The sequence below is a fragment of the Mauremys mutica genome, chromosome 8 (genome assembly GCF_020497125.1).
Source record: "Mauremys mutica isolate MM-2020 ecotype Southern chromosome 8, ASM2049712v1, whole genome shotgun sequence".
In the NCBI taxonomy this organism is placed as follows: domain Eukaryota; kingdom Metazoa; phylum Chordata; order Testudines; family Geoemydidae; genus Mauremys; species Mauremys mutica.
This window is the reverse complement of record NC_059079.1, coordinates 110,914,242-110,931,325: the sequence shown is the minus strand read 5'-3', so window position 1 is coordinate 110,931,325 and position 17,084 is coordinate 110,914,242. Positions and strand designations below refer to the sequence as shown.

General features: G+C 43.5%; 1 protein-coding gene across 2 annotated transcripts in view; it reads right to left on the bottom strand.

Annotated features, from left to right (window-relative positions):
- The window catches only part of KDM3B (lysine demethylase 3B), a 113,594-nt gene that overhangs the window by 67,619 nt on the left and 28,891 nt on the right, over positions 1 to 17,084 (bottom strand). The window contains exons 2-4 of one of the 2 annotated variants that reach the window (XM_045027268.1): positions 12,011 to 12,178; positions 2,349 to 2,462; positions 1,767 to 1,872 (exon numbers count right to left, since the gene is read on the bottom strand). In XM_045027268.1, the coding sequence (XP_044883203.1) occupies positions 1,767 to 1,872; positions 2,349 to 2,462; positions 12,011 to 12,178 (388 nt within the window). Of the gene's footprint in view, positions 1 to 1,766; positions 1,873 to 1,955; positions 1,990 to 2,348; positions 2,463 to 12,010; positions 12,179 to 17,084 lie in introns of those variants that run through there. The other variant, XM_045027269.1, reaches the window with a different exon arrangement.

Genomic DNA, 17,084 nt, shown 5'->3' with positions numbered 1-17,084 from the left:
CTTACATTATCCTCTTCCATCCTCTGCTCCTGACTATAATCCAGAGAATGTCTATCAATTGACTCTCCTCTAAGAGAAGTCTCTGTCCGATCCACATGCTCCTCTGCAGCAGTCGGCTTTCCCCCATCTCCTAGTTTCAAAACTGCTCTGCAATCTTTTTAATGTTAAGTGCCAGCAGTCTGGTCCCACTTTGGTTTAGGTGGAGCCCATCCTTCCTGTATAGGCTCCCCCTATCCCAAAAGTTTCCCCAATTCCTAATGAATCTAACCCCCTCCTCTCTACACCATCGTCTCATCCACACATTGAGACTCTGAAGCTCTGCCTGCCTACCTGGCCCTGCCATACGCCCCAAGAGTTGAATGCAGTTTCTTGCAGATGTTTGAAGACTGACCTGAATGGTAGTGACAAAGTGTGATAGTGTCATAAACCTGTGCATTGGAAAGTAAGTCTTGGTGGTTGTCACATCTACGGATGCCCCTCTGAATTCTAGGCCTTCTACAAGGGTTAAAGTAGACTTCTGGATCTTTAGCTGAAGGTCTAGCTTTAGGAACAGTGCTATGGCCTTCTTTGTGACTAATAAGGGTTCATCGTAAGATGGATCTTCCAGTAGCCAATTGGTGAGGTACCAGAATACCACACTCAACTCCCTGTGGAGGTTCATGGGGCACAATCACACCTGAAGTGGAACACCCATAAGGATATTACTCGAAGAAGAATCCTCACTTGTATCCTGTCTGAGTGTAAACTGCAAGCAAAAAACCAAGTTCACGGAACCAACTAATATGCCTAATTACCTGAATATGTATGTACAATTCTTCTACAGATATAAGGAAATTTTCTACTGTCAATGTGCAGTGCACAGTTTTTTCCCAAATCTTGGAACAAAGGAATTTCCAGAAGAAATCAAACCATTGAGGTCCATCTAGGCCAGTATGCTGAAACTGATAGTGACCATAACCAAATGCCTCAGAAGAAAGGGCAAGAAATTCCACACTAGACAGTTAATAGAGTAACCTGCCTGGATGAGAAGTTTCTTCCTAACATTCCTGTGTGTGTTAAACCAAAGGCACTAGTACCCACCAAGAACTATGTCCATACCAATGTAATGTGATGCTCTATGAAGATCATTGGTAGTAGGGTTCAAACTCTGCAGCCTCTGTATTGAAAACTATGAGACTCTACTGCCTGAGCTAAGACACCCAGGGTCTGTTAGCCAACAGCTGTAGCACACACAAACCTCTGTGTGGTCCAGCTATTGGGGCAAGTCAGAATGCCATACTGAGTAAGGATGGGTGATGCCAAGTTTAAAACTTCAGTCATTTGTGCAGTCATGCTTAAAAGGACATAATTAGAATCTCAGACGGCAAAGTGGGGGGGTTTCGGCCTTAGATAGTGAAGATGGCTTAAAGGATTAAGTTTTATTTTTCAGAAGAATTCACCTTCAGGCAGACTAAGCATTTAAAAATTCAGCCCAAAATGTTGAAATTTTGGGAAATTGTGAATGCCTGGGATTAGATTATAATGGAAGTTGTTTTGCAACCTTAACTACAGTGATTGTGAATGAGCAATCGCTACAGAAAATTCCAGTTAAACAGCAATCTACCTTTCCAATTAACTGCAAGAAAGCAATAATTAAACTCTCCTCGCAAAGAATTTTGGACATATTAACTTGTAGAGTGGAACTTCAAACAAGTTCTGGGACTCCTCTCCAGAACACAAACTCATGCACAATCCAAGCCCCCGAGTTGCAAGCCAGTTGGTCTTACCTCTGCTAAATATTTCCTGAAGTTTCTGGTCACTAATTAATGCATTGACCGAGTCTCTCAGTTCAGATTGCTCCTGCAGAACTTGGTTCTGGCTCTCTGTTCCCATCTGTCAATGACATAAAGTTTTGAATGCAAGAAAGCCAGTAGACAATATAGTAGTTATACTACTGGGGGCCACAGCTCTCTGACCTCTCTCTCTCTCTCTTCTGGAGGCTCTAATGGAGAAGAATATCTGACCTGCATCAAAACAAAAGTAAACTAGCTTTCTCAATATGTCAGGAAACTGATCAAGACCACTATGCACAAACAGTTTTGGAACTCCTATAGCAATGATTCCCTCTGGATGGGGAGGGTCTATGCAGCACTCAGCAACTAGAGGCTCCTAAAACAAAGGATGGGGAAGAGTTGGGACCTTAAGACTTTATGAATGGAGCTGGAGATCAGGGCCAATTCTTGTATTTTTTCATGCCCTCTCTATCTACCCAATACCCATGAGGACCCCCACCACATCTTGAAAAAGAATCAACCTGGAAAGCATGGTATGAAGTGGAATCTGTACTCTAAGAATGCCTCTTCAAGTACCTGAAATAGACATAATCCACTGGCATCAGACAGGAATCTCAGGTCTCGGTCCAGAAGAAACTCCACAGGAACCACGGAGCCTAAACCCAGCTTATCTACTAAGGGAGTGAAGGTCTGTGAAAAAGAAAACTTGAATGAAGAGTCTGGAAACAGATTAGGGGGACACTCAGGCACAAGCAATACCCTTCTGCAGGATTCATATCCTCACAGGGAATGCCCCAATCATTCATAAAATATTTACAATGTTAACTTCTTGGTAACAAAGTAAGACATTTTTAAACAAATGCAGCATAAATACTGAAGACAAACAAAAATAACCCACGTCACATAACTTGCACTTCCCAGAGCCTGAATTTTAAAACAAGAGGAGCCACTGCCAGCAATTTAATGAAAGTGAAAGGCATATTTCATTTTCTCCAAATCATCTGGTAGTCAACTCTCCTTATGAAAATTACACTAGGACTTATCAGTGCTGAGTCCCAATATTTCTAGAGCCCAAGCAACCCAGCTAAAGTATCACAGGCGATTACAGACACCGCTATTTGAAAGGGGCACTTTTATACTTTCACGTCATGTAGCAGTAAACACTATTATGGACAGACTAATGAAGGGAAGAATTTTTCATTACTGTCATTTTCTGACAAACTAAAGTGCATGTCAGGAATACTATTAAGATACCTGTCAGCAGCACAAGAGAACAAATTCCCAGATCAAAAGCTCTTTGTACTATTAATTTCTAGTTTTAATGTTTCATAAATCTATGAGCTGAAGATCAGGTAGCTGCTCTACATATTTCCAATATTTGAACCCAACTTAAGCATGCTATCAATGCAGCTTGCACTCTGGTGGAGTGAGGTCAGGTGTTTGATGGAGGCCTCTTATTAATATCATAAGCAGTTCTAATATAATACCCATTTTGAAAATATGTAATGAAACGGTCATCTCTTTTGACGTATTACTATAAGCAATGAAAAGTCTTGAAGTTTTACAAAAAGATTAGTTCAGCAGTTCTCAAAACTTAATTGCACCACGACCCTCTTCTGACAACAAAAATTACTACATGACCCTAAAGGGGTCAGACTGTGGCCTGAGCCCGCCCCAGCCCTGCTGCCCCGGGGGAGAAGAGGCAAAGCCAAAGCCCAAGAGCTTCAGCCCCAGGAGGTGGAGACCTGTAAACTGAACCCCGTCACCCAGGGCTGCAGCCAAAGCCTGAGCCCTACCACTCAGGGCTGAAACCCTTGGTCTTTGGCTCTGGGCCCAAGCAAGTCTAACACTAGCCCTGGCGACCCTATTAAAACAGGGTCCCGACTCACTTTGGGGTCCCAACCCATAGTTTGAGAACCCCTAATCTAGTTTATAACAGCCACCTTCTCACATCTGAGATATTTGATTTAAATTCAGAAGGTGAAGAATGTGTTATTGGGGGGGGGGGGGAGAACGGGACTAGTAAATGAATAAACTGATATGAAACTCTGATAGTACTTTAGGAATAAAAGGTGGATGTAATCTCATATTTACTCTATCCATGTGAAAAACTATATGGAGGATTTATTATTAGGGCTTGTAATTCGCTTTTTCTACACGCTGATGTAATTGCCACCAGGAACGCTACCTTCACTGATAGATTAATTGGACAATTTGCCAGAGGTTCAAAAGGAGGTGGGAGGGAGGAGAGAGGGAATCCATCAGCAAAGAAATCACTACATTTAAAGTCCCATGTTGGAGTGAGCTTTCCCACAGGAGGAAAAGTTTGGCCAAGCCCCTTAATAAATTTATTCACTGACTGATGAGAGAAAATTGTACATCCCTCTACAGGAGAATGGAATGCAGATATCATTGCCAAATGGACTTTGGTTGAACAGATAGATAGTCCAGAGTGCTTTAAAGATAAGAAATAATCCAATATGGTTGGAATAGAACACTGACATGGAGCATAACCTTTAGTCTTTGCAAATGGAAACTTTTTTCTTTATGGGTGGTGTACATAGTCCTAGTGGATAATTTTCTACTCTGAAGAACACTGCTCTGCACCTTTGAAGAACACTTATCTATTGAGAGCATTCAAATATCACCTAGGCCATGAGATGCAATAAGGACTGGGTGTGAATCAGACTGTGACTCTAGGATAACATCTTCCTAAACTGGGAGTGTGATACATTTATTATCCGAGAACCAAAACTGGTGAAGCCGAGCAGGAGCCACCAACATAACTTGAGCGTTTTCATGCCTTATTTTCTGTAACACTTTTGGAATCAGAGGAAATGGAAGGAAAAGATACATAAAATGGTGTGACCAAAAAAATCATGAATGCATCTATTAGAGATTGCTGACTCTCACCTGCTCAAGAGCAAAATATCAGACATTTTCTGTTTAGAACTGACCCAAATAAAGCTGGGGAAGCCATCACTCTTGGAAAATTCAGTTTAGTATTGACATTTTAAATTTTCATTCATGGGAAGAGTACATTTTCCTGCCTAGTGAGGTTGCCAGACTATTTTTCTCCTCAAAAAGAGAACTGTCAGACTGATGTGACACTGATTGCACCATTCCCCCCCCCCAAAAAAGGGGAGGGGCGCGCTGATCTTGCACCTCCCTGTCTAAATCCTAGGAGGCCATGCAGTTGTCCATGAGAACTTGGATTGAAGAAGTGTGTGTGACAGGTAGAAATGCTTTGCAAGCTAATCTCACCGCCCTTAATATTAATACATTTATGTGAATCATAGCTTTTAGATGGGACCAGAGGCCACGTGTTTGACCATCCTCTATATATGCTCCCCAGCCCATCTTGGATGCAGCTGTTATCAAAGTTTTGGAACAACCAGAGGGACAAAGGGAATTCCCGCATATATACTTTCTTCTGTCCTCCACTATTTCATCAAGGATAGAATTTGAGCTGGAATCAGCACTTTCACTGATGTATCCTGAATTGTTGGTCTGTAAACAGACTTGATCCAAGCTTGAAACAGTCTGAGACGTGACTGGGCAAATGTGGTTACAAATGTACATGAAGCTATAAGTCCTGGAAGTTTAAGGCACATCCTTATTGTTACTTGAGGGTAAATATCAAAGTGTAAAATCAGGTATTTTATTATCTGAAATCTGTCCAGTAGGAAGGATAATCTCCCTGATAGTGAGTCCAGGAGCACTGATGAACTCTGTGGATTATGACAGAATCAGATTCAACATTTTAAAGTTAATCCTCAAACCCAGGGACAAAAGTAAATGCATCAGTTTCTTGGTGGACACTATGATCTGTGTTTGACTTCCCCTACACAAGTCAGTAGTCTAACAAAGGGTACATACAAAATCCTTGTCTGTGTAGATGGTGTCCCTAGCCTCAGTTTGTCAGAAGCTGGGAATGGGCAACGGGATGGATCACTGGATGATTACCTGCTCTGCTCATTCCCTCTGAAGCACGTGGCATTGGCCACTGTCAGAAGACAAGATACTGGGCTAGATGGACCTTTGTTCTGAAGTATTGCTGTTCTTATGGAAGGATGCTGGGTTGGGAAGTTGGATGTTTGTCCTTGTCTTTAGTCAGTAGGTCTGGGAAGAGCTGAATATGACCCAAGAACATCCAGAGAATGCTCAGGAAACAGAGCTAGGCCACTGAAGCAATGAGGATCACCAATGCGCCATCTTATTTGACCTTCCTCAGGATGCAAAGTAAAAGAGGGATGGGAGGAAATTTGTACATCAGCAGTTCTGACCACTGAATGATAAATGCATCCCCTCTGGAGCAGCAAGTGGGGAATTTCTTGTTCTCCTGAGACACCAAGAGATCTTGGCAGTGGGGTTCCTGTCAGGCAAGATATTAAATATCACCCAGTCATGTAGCTCCCACTCTTGGTCTTTGAAGAAAAGTATTTTGAGGCAGTCTACCAATGTGCTGTGCATCATTGGGAAGTGCACTGCTGAGATGGTGATCTGGCAGCTAATGCACCTGTTTCACAGATGGGCAGTTTCTGTGACAAGAGGTGTGAACATTGTTCCTCCCTGTTTGTTGATACAAACCATTGTCAAGTTTTCCAATACTACTTGAACATGTAGGATTCAAATAAACCGTCGGTATCGTTTACTGGCTCTGTGAACGGGCACACAACTCCAGAATGTATACATGCAATGGGGATTCTTGGTGGGTCCAGATACCCTGTCTTACATGTTAGTTGAGGCAGAGGCGGTGTCTGTAATTAATCTCCTTTGTGGGTGAGGGAGGGGCAAAGGGAACCCCCATGCACACCACCTACCCGTCTTCCACCAGGAGAGCAGGGTCAGAAGTCTGTGGGGGCGCAAGATCAGTTTGTCCAGGCTGTGCTTGTTTTGCATGTAGACTGTCGGTAATCATGCCTGTAGACATGGAAGACAGTCTTCCAAAGGGTGTCACATGTATACATGGCCACGAGACCTAAGAAGGTAAAACAAGCTTGAACCATTGTCTGCATGTTCTGCCAAAGCTGAGCGAAGAGGTCCCTCATTTCCTGGAATCTGTCCTGCGATAGGTATGCTTTGGCTCTGGTTAAATATAGGGCTGTTCTAATAAAAATCTATAGTCCATGTCAGAGCTCAAATGTAGTTTTCTACATTTACTTGGAGCCCTAAGGAATTTGGGAGTCTAAATAGGGATTGTGATGTTGTCTGTACTTCTTTACAGGACTTCCCCATGAGCAGCGAGTCATCAAGGTGTGGAACACTGACAAACCCTGGCGATGTACGTGAGCTGCCACTACCAATAACATCTTTGTGAATTCCCTCAGTGTCACTGAGAGGCCAAAGGGAAGCACTCTGTATTGGTAATGGTCTAGGGCCTACGGCGAATCTCAGGAATCTGTGTGCAGCGTGGATGTCTTTGTGGAAATAAGCATCCTTTAAACTGAGAACTGTGAACCAGTCACCGTTTGGTGAAGGAATATAAAGACCAGCGTCATCATTCTCAACATCAGTGGCAGATGAAGACATTCAGCTGTCTGAGATCTTGTATAGCTTCCAGCCTCATTTCTTCTTGGGAATAAGGAAATATCTTAAGTAAAATTATTTTCCTAGGCAGCTCAATGGCCCTTTGATGGTAGAATGGTTGAGGAGCTGGCTGTTGTCTGTAATACAGAGTCTTAGGGTATTTCCTCTGCAGTGCTGGAGTATGTACAGATATCTGCAAGTGAATGGTTGCTCTTAAGTCTTTGAAGGAATAGAACAGGGGTGGCCAACTTGATCCTGAGAAGGAGCCAGAATTTACCAATGTACATTGCCAAAGAGCCACAGTAATTCGTCAGCAGCCCCCCCCACCCCACCAGCTCCCCGCATCCCCCGCCACCGGCTGCCCTGCCAATCAGCACCTCCTCCTCCCTCCCCACACCTCCTAATCAACTGTTTTATGGCTTGCAGGAGGCTCTGGGAGAGTGGGGGAGGAGCAAGGGCATGGCAGGCTCACGGGAGGGGGAAGGGGTAGAGTGGGGGCAGGGCCTGTGGGAGAGCAGTGAGCACCCCCCAGCACATTGGAAAGTTGGCGCCTGTAGCTCCAGCCCCGGAGGCGGTGCCTATACAAGGAGCCGCATATGGCTCCAGAGCCACAGGTTGGCCACTCCTGGAATAGAAAGATTCACCTGTTTTCTAACTGAATAAGTTATTTCCTTCAGAAGGCAGATCCTCCACTGTGGATGGACTTCTTTGGGAAAACCAGAGGACTGGAGCCACAAGGCCCATCTCATGGCTATGGAAGTTGCCATCAAGCGGGAGGCTCAATTTGATGGATCCATTGCGGCCTGGAGGTTGATCTAGCTAGCAATTTACCTTCATTGATAATTGGTTGGAACTGAAGTCTATCTTGAGGGAGTTTGTTGGTAAATTCCAAAAACTTATTGTAATTAATAAAATCATACTTCAGCATTCAAGCTTAATAGCTTGCTATGTGGAACTGTAAGTTCCCCACAATGAAGTTCTATCCTAAAGCAGTCTAAATGTTTGGCCTCCGTATCAGTGGGTGCCGACTTGGGTGTTTGTTTCATTTGGAGACAGCTTACTAAATTAAAGAGTTCAGAGTGGGGTGTTAAGGTGGCAGATTACTAGTTCCTCGGGTGGCACAAAATAGTTCTTATCTGTTCTTTTCAGAATGGGAGCATAGGTGGCTGCATTATGCCAGGCCATCATGGCTAATTCAAAGATGGCCTCATTAAGTGGCAGTGCCACCTTACTGGGACCAGCACTCTGGAAAATATCAAGTAGCTTATATAGAGTGTCCTGTACTTCCTCCAGGGAGCCGTGGAGTGTATCCATATTTCTCCTCTTGGAGTCCTGAAATTTCTGTAGTTAGGCAGTGACAATGAGGCCGGTGTGATCGCTTCATTTTGGGACGAGTACGATAACCTCACAGTGGCAAACAGTGCCACCTAGTCAGCTTGCTCCTCTTTCTTAGATTGTTTCTTAGGCGGCTGAGGTTCTTCCCTGTATGGGGAAAGCTGTCTTGACTCCTGATGTGACCTTATAGATTCAAGCTGTCACATAGTGGGGTCCCTGGGACCCATATAAGGCCAGTATAAAGGGATGTAGCAGAGAAGAGGTGGTCCCTCTGGAGAAGGGTACCGCTGGTCTTGAACTGGGTAGTCCCCCCTATGAGAGAGGGAAGGTGCTCATGAGATCTTGGAGCATCTGTGAGGGCTGACCCCTACCTTGGGGGAGTTGGGGAAGCTCTCCCATTGACTCTGAACTCAGAGGAAAAGGAAGCTTCTATATCAATTGGCAGTGCCACTGGTATGGGAGACCTCATTGTGCCTCAACTGTACCAGTAAGTTTAGGGACATCCCTGGTTAGGATTGGATCTGACAGTGGCTTTGTCTACACTACCGGGGTAAGTCAACCTAAGTTACGCTACTCCAGCTACGTGAATAATGTAGCTGGAATCGACGTAACATAGGTTGACTTACAATAGGTGTCTTCACTGTGCTGTGTCGACGGGAGATGCTCTCCAGTCGACTCACCTTACTCTTCTTGGGGAGTTGGAGTACTGGGGTTGACTGGAGAGCACTCTGCTGTCGATTTAGCATCAATCTCCTGGTAGTGAAGACAAGCCCAGTATCAGCGATTCTGGGGCTCGTATAGATAGTAATGTCCTCCACAGTAGTGTATCTAACTGGATACTGGAGAGTGGAATGGGCTTCTGTCTCACTGGTGCCACCAGTGTTATTGTCTTCAGATAAGCCACAGTCCTCAGCACCAACTCCTTCCCTCTCAGCACTGGTACCCTTTGCCAGGACTGAGTATGGTCTGATCCCTTCAACTAAAGACAGTTTGGGGGGGCAGGTTTGCCCCTGGGTGGCAGGACACCAGTACCATAGGCCTTGTGAACTCCTGACACTCCCATACCAGCACAGAGACTCACCTGACTTAGAGGTGTCAGGAAGGACGTCCTCTCTTTTTGCATAAGAACTTGGAAAGGGGATTTCTCATGTTTCCTGTGGGAGTGCTTGCTCTTATCACCCTCACATCTGCCTGAGACAGTCTTTAACTGTGCTCTGATGTTAGAGCCAGAGGCCAACATGCTCACAGAGGTACTTCTCAGTGTCTGGCCATTGCATAGGAGGGGTCTGACAGGTCAGGAATGGACTGTGGCCTCATTGTACGGTCCATGAGGAATATTCTAAGCCTGAATTCATGGGCCTGACAGGTTCATGTAGGAAAGATCTGGCAGATATTGCATTTGGAGGGTATATTGCACGTGGCTTCACCAAGGCAATAGAGGCACATATTGTGGTCCTCACTGACCAAGAAAGCCTGGGAGCAGGCCATGCAGTTCTTGAATCTGAGGATCCTGGGCATACTGGGGACCTTGTACAGGTGGGTGTCCAGATACGGGGGACCCCCATAGCCTTAAGAACTACTAATAATCTTTTCAACAATAGCCAAATGCCAGTTTTATTTCTCAGAAGTTTAATTTGGTAAATTTGCCTATATATTATTTTAAAATGTTAAAAGTTGCCCTGTATCCAAGATAACTAAATCAATAAAAGTCAATTGCAAATTAAGTCAGATTCAGTTAGTGCAGTGGCTCTCAAATTTTTTTTTACTGGTGACCCCTTTCACATAGCAAGACTCTGAGTGGAGGTCAGACTAGATGATCATAATGGTCCCTTCTGATCTTAAGTTCTATGATTGCGACCCCCCCCTTATAAATTAAAAACACTTATATATATTTAACACCATTATAAGTGCTGGAGGCAAAGCAGGGTTTGGGGTGGAGGTTGACAGCTCGTGACACCCTATGTAATAACCTCGTGACCCCCTGAGGAGTCCCGACCTTAGTTTGAGAACCCCTGAGTTGGTGAGCTATAGAGGCTTTGCACTGCTCTGTTTCTTGTTCATGTACAAATCTAATTATTAAAAAAAACATTCACACACAAAAATTAACCTAGGGAGAAACTGGCTAACTGTCTAAACTAGTTGCTAAGTGGTATTTCAAATTATGCTAGGTAACCAGTATTAAAATAACATGCCCCCAACTCCCTCTTTCCCCCCCCCATTCCCCTCTCCCCCCAGTCTAGACATGGCATTGGATCCTGTAGCGCTTAAACGTCTAAACTGCCTCACAAAGCACTACAGTCCACAAGTTATGACTACTCTGTTAGTTGTTCTGCCAGCCATTACCATCTCTTATCTCAAAAGCTCTCCTGAGGAATGTAAGCCACACAGATTAAGTATACCCGGGGGCATTTACAGACTCTGCAAGAATCTCAGCCGGAGACTACAGCCACATCTACACAACAGGCACTATAGCAGCACAGCTACAGCATTGCTGCCATGCCACTGTAGTGAAGACATTTCCCACATCAATAGAAGGGGTTTTTCCAACTGCTGTAGGTAATCCACCCCTCGAGTGGGAGCAGCTAGGTAGACTGAAGAATTTTCCCATCGACTTAGCTGCATCTACACCTGGCATTAGGTCAGCATAGGTTAGAACTCAGGACTGCAAATTTTTCACTGACAGCACTAGCTACGTTGACCTAACTTTTATGTGTTGACTTGGCCCATGAGAAACAATCTTTTATGAAGTCTTCCAGGGACTCTGCAAAAATTGTAGTTGCAAATTTAACCCAGATTCTTATCAGGGACCTCATAATAAATGAGCTAAGTTAAGGCTTGGTCTACATGAAAACATGTCAGCATAACTATGTCACTCAGGGGTGTGAAAAATCCACATCCTTGAGTGGCATAGTTAAACCAACATAAGTCCCTCTGTAGACTGTGCTAGGTCAACAGAAGAATTCTTCCATCAACCTAGCTACTGTCTCTTGAGGAGAAGGATTACTTATGCCGACGAGAGAACCCCTCCAGACGGTGCAGGTTGTGTCTACATTGGTGCAGCTGTGCTGTTGTAACATTTTAAGTGTAGACAAGCCCTAAGATGTTTTTAAAAAATTAGACCGTTTCGGGGAGAGGGGGGTGAAAAACCGAGGTTCTCAACTTCAAAGTTTACAAAGATCTTGTCCAAATCCCCTCTGCACCTTTCCCAGCTCCCACATTTTTTTCTGGATTACAGTTTCTAGAAATTTCAGGCAGTTTAGTTTGGCAATGTTAAGAGGCGGCTTTGCAACAAAAGGTTTATAGCAAAGATATCCACAATGTCAGTTATGAGATGACTTCCCTACATAGTGTCACCGTTCTGGCCAAATACTTACCAGTGCAGGCCACTGTGCAAGTGAGATCTGAGTTCCCTGAAGTAGAACTGGATCACTTCGAGGAGCCCATACCAGTGACCCTTCCAGCAGCAACACTATGACCTCTTCAGCATGTACTTTCACCCAGGCATGTTGCTTCCAGTTGCAGCCATCAAACTCCACAAAGATCTACAAAAACATATTTAACATGTTTCAGACACCGTAGGTTGGTGGAAACCCTACAAACCCACATGGATAAAGACTTCAGCTTTAGTCAGGAAAATTAGTATCACTTGAGAACACATGCTTCATATCAATATTAGATCATCATGTCTGAATAGCTACCACACACATTACCAAAGAGTCAAATCAGAGAAGTGCATACTGACTACAGAAAACTGGAAAGTTCATTTCCTTGTTCTCCCCCCATACCTCCCCAAACCTCACCAATTTCAGGTATTGTATCTTTCCATGAGAGATGGAAGACATGCTTCAATTGCCCCCTTACTTCCAGCTGGATTTTTGGGGTAACACTCCAAACAGGCCTCTCAAAGATCATAGAATTATAGAACTGGAAGGGAACTTGAGAGGTCATCTAGTCCAGCCCCCTGAACTGAAGGCAGGAGTAAGTATTATCTAGACCATCTCTGACAGGTGTTTGTCCAACCTGCTCTTTAAAACCCCCAATGATGGAGATTCCACAACCTCCCTAGGCAATTTATTCCAGTGCTTAACCACTCTGAGAGTTAGGAAGTTTTTCCTAATGTCCAACCTAAACCACCCTTGCTGCAATTTAACCCCATTGCTTTTTGTCCTATCCTCAGAGGTTAAGAACAACAATTTTTCTCCCTCCTCCTTGTAACAACCTCTTATGTCCCCTCTCAGTCTTCTCTTCTCCAGACTATATAAACCCAATTTTTTCAATCTTTCCTCATAGGTCATGTTTTCTAGACCTTTAATCAAAGATATGGATTTTTAACTGCTTTCAAATCCACCCTCCCACCCTAAATTTCCAACAGATTGGCCCAACAGTTATGATAAATTCTTACAAGTGCTATTCGGTCAGGTATGATTCATACCCAGAGAGCACACACTACACAGGAAATTCTTCTCTTACATTGGGTGGGCACTGCTATTCCATTCTGTAAAATATATACACACACACCTCTGCACTTCTGTCAGTGTTTGGGATTATGCAGATTTATCTACTCACTAGAAACTTTGTAATATATTAAGTCTCCCCTAAAGTACACTTGCAGTGCATTTTAACATATTTACCCTTAATCTCTCAGGTAGCATCCCTGTTTTTCAGCCAGGTAAATGGAAGTACAGAGACACTGAAGTGACCAGTCTGAAGTTACACAATGAGTGGTGAAGACAGGAACAGAATCCAGGAGTCTCAGTCCCTAATCTAACCACAAAAAGGACACTGCCTTCTGTAACGAAATGGCCTCTGGCGGGACAAAACTGAGGGCTTGCCTACATTACCCACTGGATCGATGAGTAGCGATTGATCCAGCGGGGGTCGATTGATCCAGCGGGGAGCGATTGATCGCATCTAGTCTAGATGCGATAAATTGACCGCCAAGCGCTCTCCCATCGACTCCGGTACTCCACCAGGGTGAGAGGTGCAGGCGGACTCGATGGGAGAGTGTCAGCCATTGACTTACCACAGTGAAGACACCGCGGTAAGTAGATCTAAGTACATCAACTTCAGTTACATTATTCACATAGCTGAAGTTGTGTAACTTAAATCAATCCCCCTCCTCCCCACACATAGACCTGAGAGTATCAATTCAGGACAAATTGCTTAAAGCAGGGCAGTTACAGCCCAAGGTTGGGTTTCTTTTATTACTAAGGCACACCAAACCAGCCAGAGAGGACTTTGATTTTAGCCCACTGGCTAACCAGAAGCAATACAAGCAATTCCCTCAGATACGCCAGTTCCTTTGTTGTTTCACCACCAGCACCACTCCTTATGGGGATGACTGGTTATGAAAACTAATACCCCAGTAAAAGAAAAAAGGTTCTCCCGACCCCAAAGGGCCAAGCCCAAGACCCAGGTCAATATACAAATCAGATTTTACCCACAAATCACATTGTTGCCAATCCTTTAGAATCTAAAGGTTTATTCATAAAAAGAAAAATATAGATGAGAGCTAAAATTGGTTAAATGGAATCAATTACATATAGTAATGGCAAAGTTCTTAGTTCAGGCTTGTGGCACTGATGGAATAAACTGCAGGTTCAAATCAAGTCTCTGGAGTACATCCACAGCTTGGACGGGTCATTCAGTCCTTTATTCAAAGCTTCAGTTTGTAGCAAAGTTCCTCCAGAGGTAAAAAGCAGGGTAGAAGACAAAATGGAGCAGTTTCCCGGTCCTTTTATATCCTCTGCCATGTGGAAGGACACCCCTTTGTTCTTACTGTAGAAAATCACAGCAGCAAGATGGAGTTTGGAGTCACATAGTCATGCATGGACATGTGACCTGCCCCAGTTCTTTACAGGGCGACGCCATTGTTTACATGTTAGTTTAAACTTTCCCAGGAATGCTCAGATGTGGATTGGCATCTCCCAAAGTCCATTGTCAGTTAAGTGTTTCTTGACTGGGCACTTATTCAGAATAGTCCTTTCTCAAGAAGCTGACCAAATGCTTCACTGAGGCAACTTAGAATCAAACACATTGAGATAAAAGTACATAGCCAATATTCATAACTTCAAATACAAAAATGATACACACAGATAGCATAATCATAACCAGCAAACTACAACCTTTCCATAGACACTCCACTTGACCTCCTCTGTACAAGAACTGGTGCAACCATAGGACCCTGGTTGCAACAATGATCCATACGGTCATAATTCATGTCAACAACATCACACCTTCTCAAAATCAAACACTAATGCTGCTGCATTCCAAGCCTTTGGGTATGGCTACACTACAGGGACTATACCAGAATAGCTAAGGCGCCGTAACTATGCCACCATACCCCTATTGTAGACACAGCTTATGTCAATGGAATGGATTTTTCCATCTGCGCATTAACACCACCATCCTCCCGAGCTAAATTGATGGAAGAACGCTTATGAGAGTGCAAAACAATCAGTGGTATGTTGTACATTACAATCAAGACTTTTACTAATTGACAAACTATTACTGAGGGCCAACAGCGAAGGACCGAAGTTGGAGACCACCCACGCTTCCCCACAATATTAGTCAGAGTGATGCATGTGTGCAAGCAAGCTACCTTCCTCAATTCGACCCATTAAAGCCAATTTTCACTGGAATACTGAATGGCAGTTCTACTCTACAAGAATTTGCACCCTGCCAAATCTCTACTTTAAAAGAAGGGCTGTTAAAAAAGGTTGCCAAAATAATTTTTCCCATTATACATTTCTTCTTCGCCCCCCCCCCCCCCCGCCCAAAAAAACAAAATCATTTTCAGATAGCTGAACTTTTTGTAAATCTTTTACAAAAATAATCTCTCTGGTGGAGATCAAGGCTAGAAAATTCTAGCTCAGAAGGTGAGAAGTTTCAAGAAGTTATGAGCAACAAAGTGGTGGGAATAGTTGCTATTTCTGACACTTCCTCAAGTGTTTTCCCTCTTCCTTTTTCCTTCATCTTTGGGTACTTAATTTAGACATGTGCGCAGCCTGTACAGTTTTTGTATGTAACTATAGAGAGCTACACAATTTTTGGTTCTGAACCAGTATCAAACAGATTATTTTTCTTATGAAGATCTGCTAGCTAGCTTCTCCAAGGCCAACCAATGCAAGGAAGAGGTGGCAGAGGCTACCATTCCAGACAGTAGAGCACAATAAAGAGGAAGCTAACCAGGCTGAGGCCAACAAGTTGTGGTCTCAAGTGTCCATATTCAAAGCGTAGAAAATAAATTCTTTATTTTGCCCCAAATGGCTGGCATTGAGTATGCACAAGACAGAAAATGACTTGTAAAGACTGCCTGAAATACTTGTGTGGATTGATTGCTGTGTGGATATAACAAAGATACACATACACCAATAATCATATTTTCACACTATTTCCAAAGTGATGTATAATGAAGATTCACATGGAGGCTGTTCAAGACAGCAAGAGCTTCAAAGAAGGAAGCTGATGCCAATAACATGGAGATTGTGCAAAGGGAAGAGGCTCTTGCAAGGCAACAGGAGAAGAGAAGTAAAGACAAAGCCAAGAAGATCTGAGAACAAACATAATACGCTCTTTGTATGTGAGAGGTGGAAGGCAGCAACATACCGCACATGCTGGAATGTCAGGAAGCCATGGTGAGGGTGCTGCAACAACAGAGATGTTTTGGGTTCCCCCCCCCCACCTCCTCTTAATTTGAATATTTATTACATCTGGATTCTTGACTTGTTCAAATATACATTTCAAAAATGTTTTCAGAGGTTTTTAAGACAATTAGATCGCCTGTCTTCAGTTCTGAGTCTGAAGGAGAAAAATATTAAATATGCTAAGGCCTTGACTACATTAGCCTTTATTCTCCCAGTTTCTCACCATTTCTACCACTGATGGGGTTACTAGTCTAGACAAGGACTCCTGCTGCCAGTAGCATTTTTACACTGTAACTCTTGGTGTCTTGTTTATACTACCTGATTGCTAGTGCTGGGAAATTTTGTGGAAAGAGGCTAGTGTACATAAGTCCTTAGCAAACTACAGAAACCCACTGCTGATGCTTGGGGTGAGACAAGCAGAGACTTGCTCAAGTTTCTGAATTCCCCACCCTATGGCGTAAGTAACCCTTAGGCTCTATCCACACTAAACATTTTCTAATAAAGCTTATTCTACCAAGGATTATGAGGTATACAATTTTTGCAGTGTAGAGACAGCCTGATGGACAAACCTATATAACCCTTTGTTTAGTTTATTGCAACAACAGGGAACACTAAAGCGCCAATAAAGAATTAAAATTGAGCTTGCGCCCCTTTTTTGCATCTTTGTGATGTATGAAGGCAGCCTGGAAAGCCTGGATAGAAGACGAGTTCTTTTTCAGCTGGTTACTTACATTAGCATTCAGGTCTCATATACCATGGAAGACTATGGTCTTGTCAACAGTAGGTTTACCCCTCAATACAG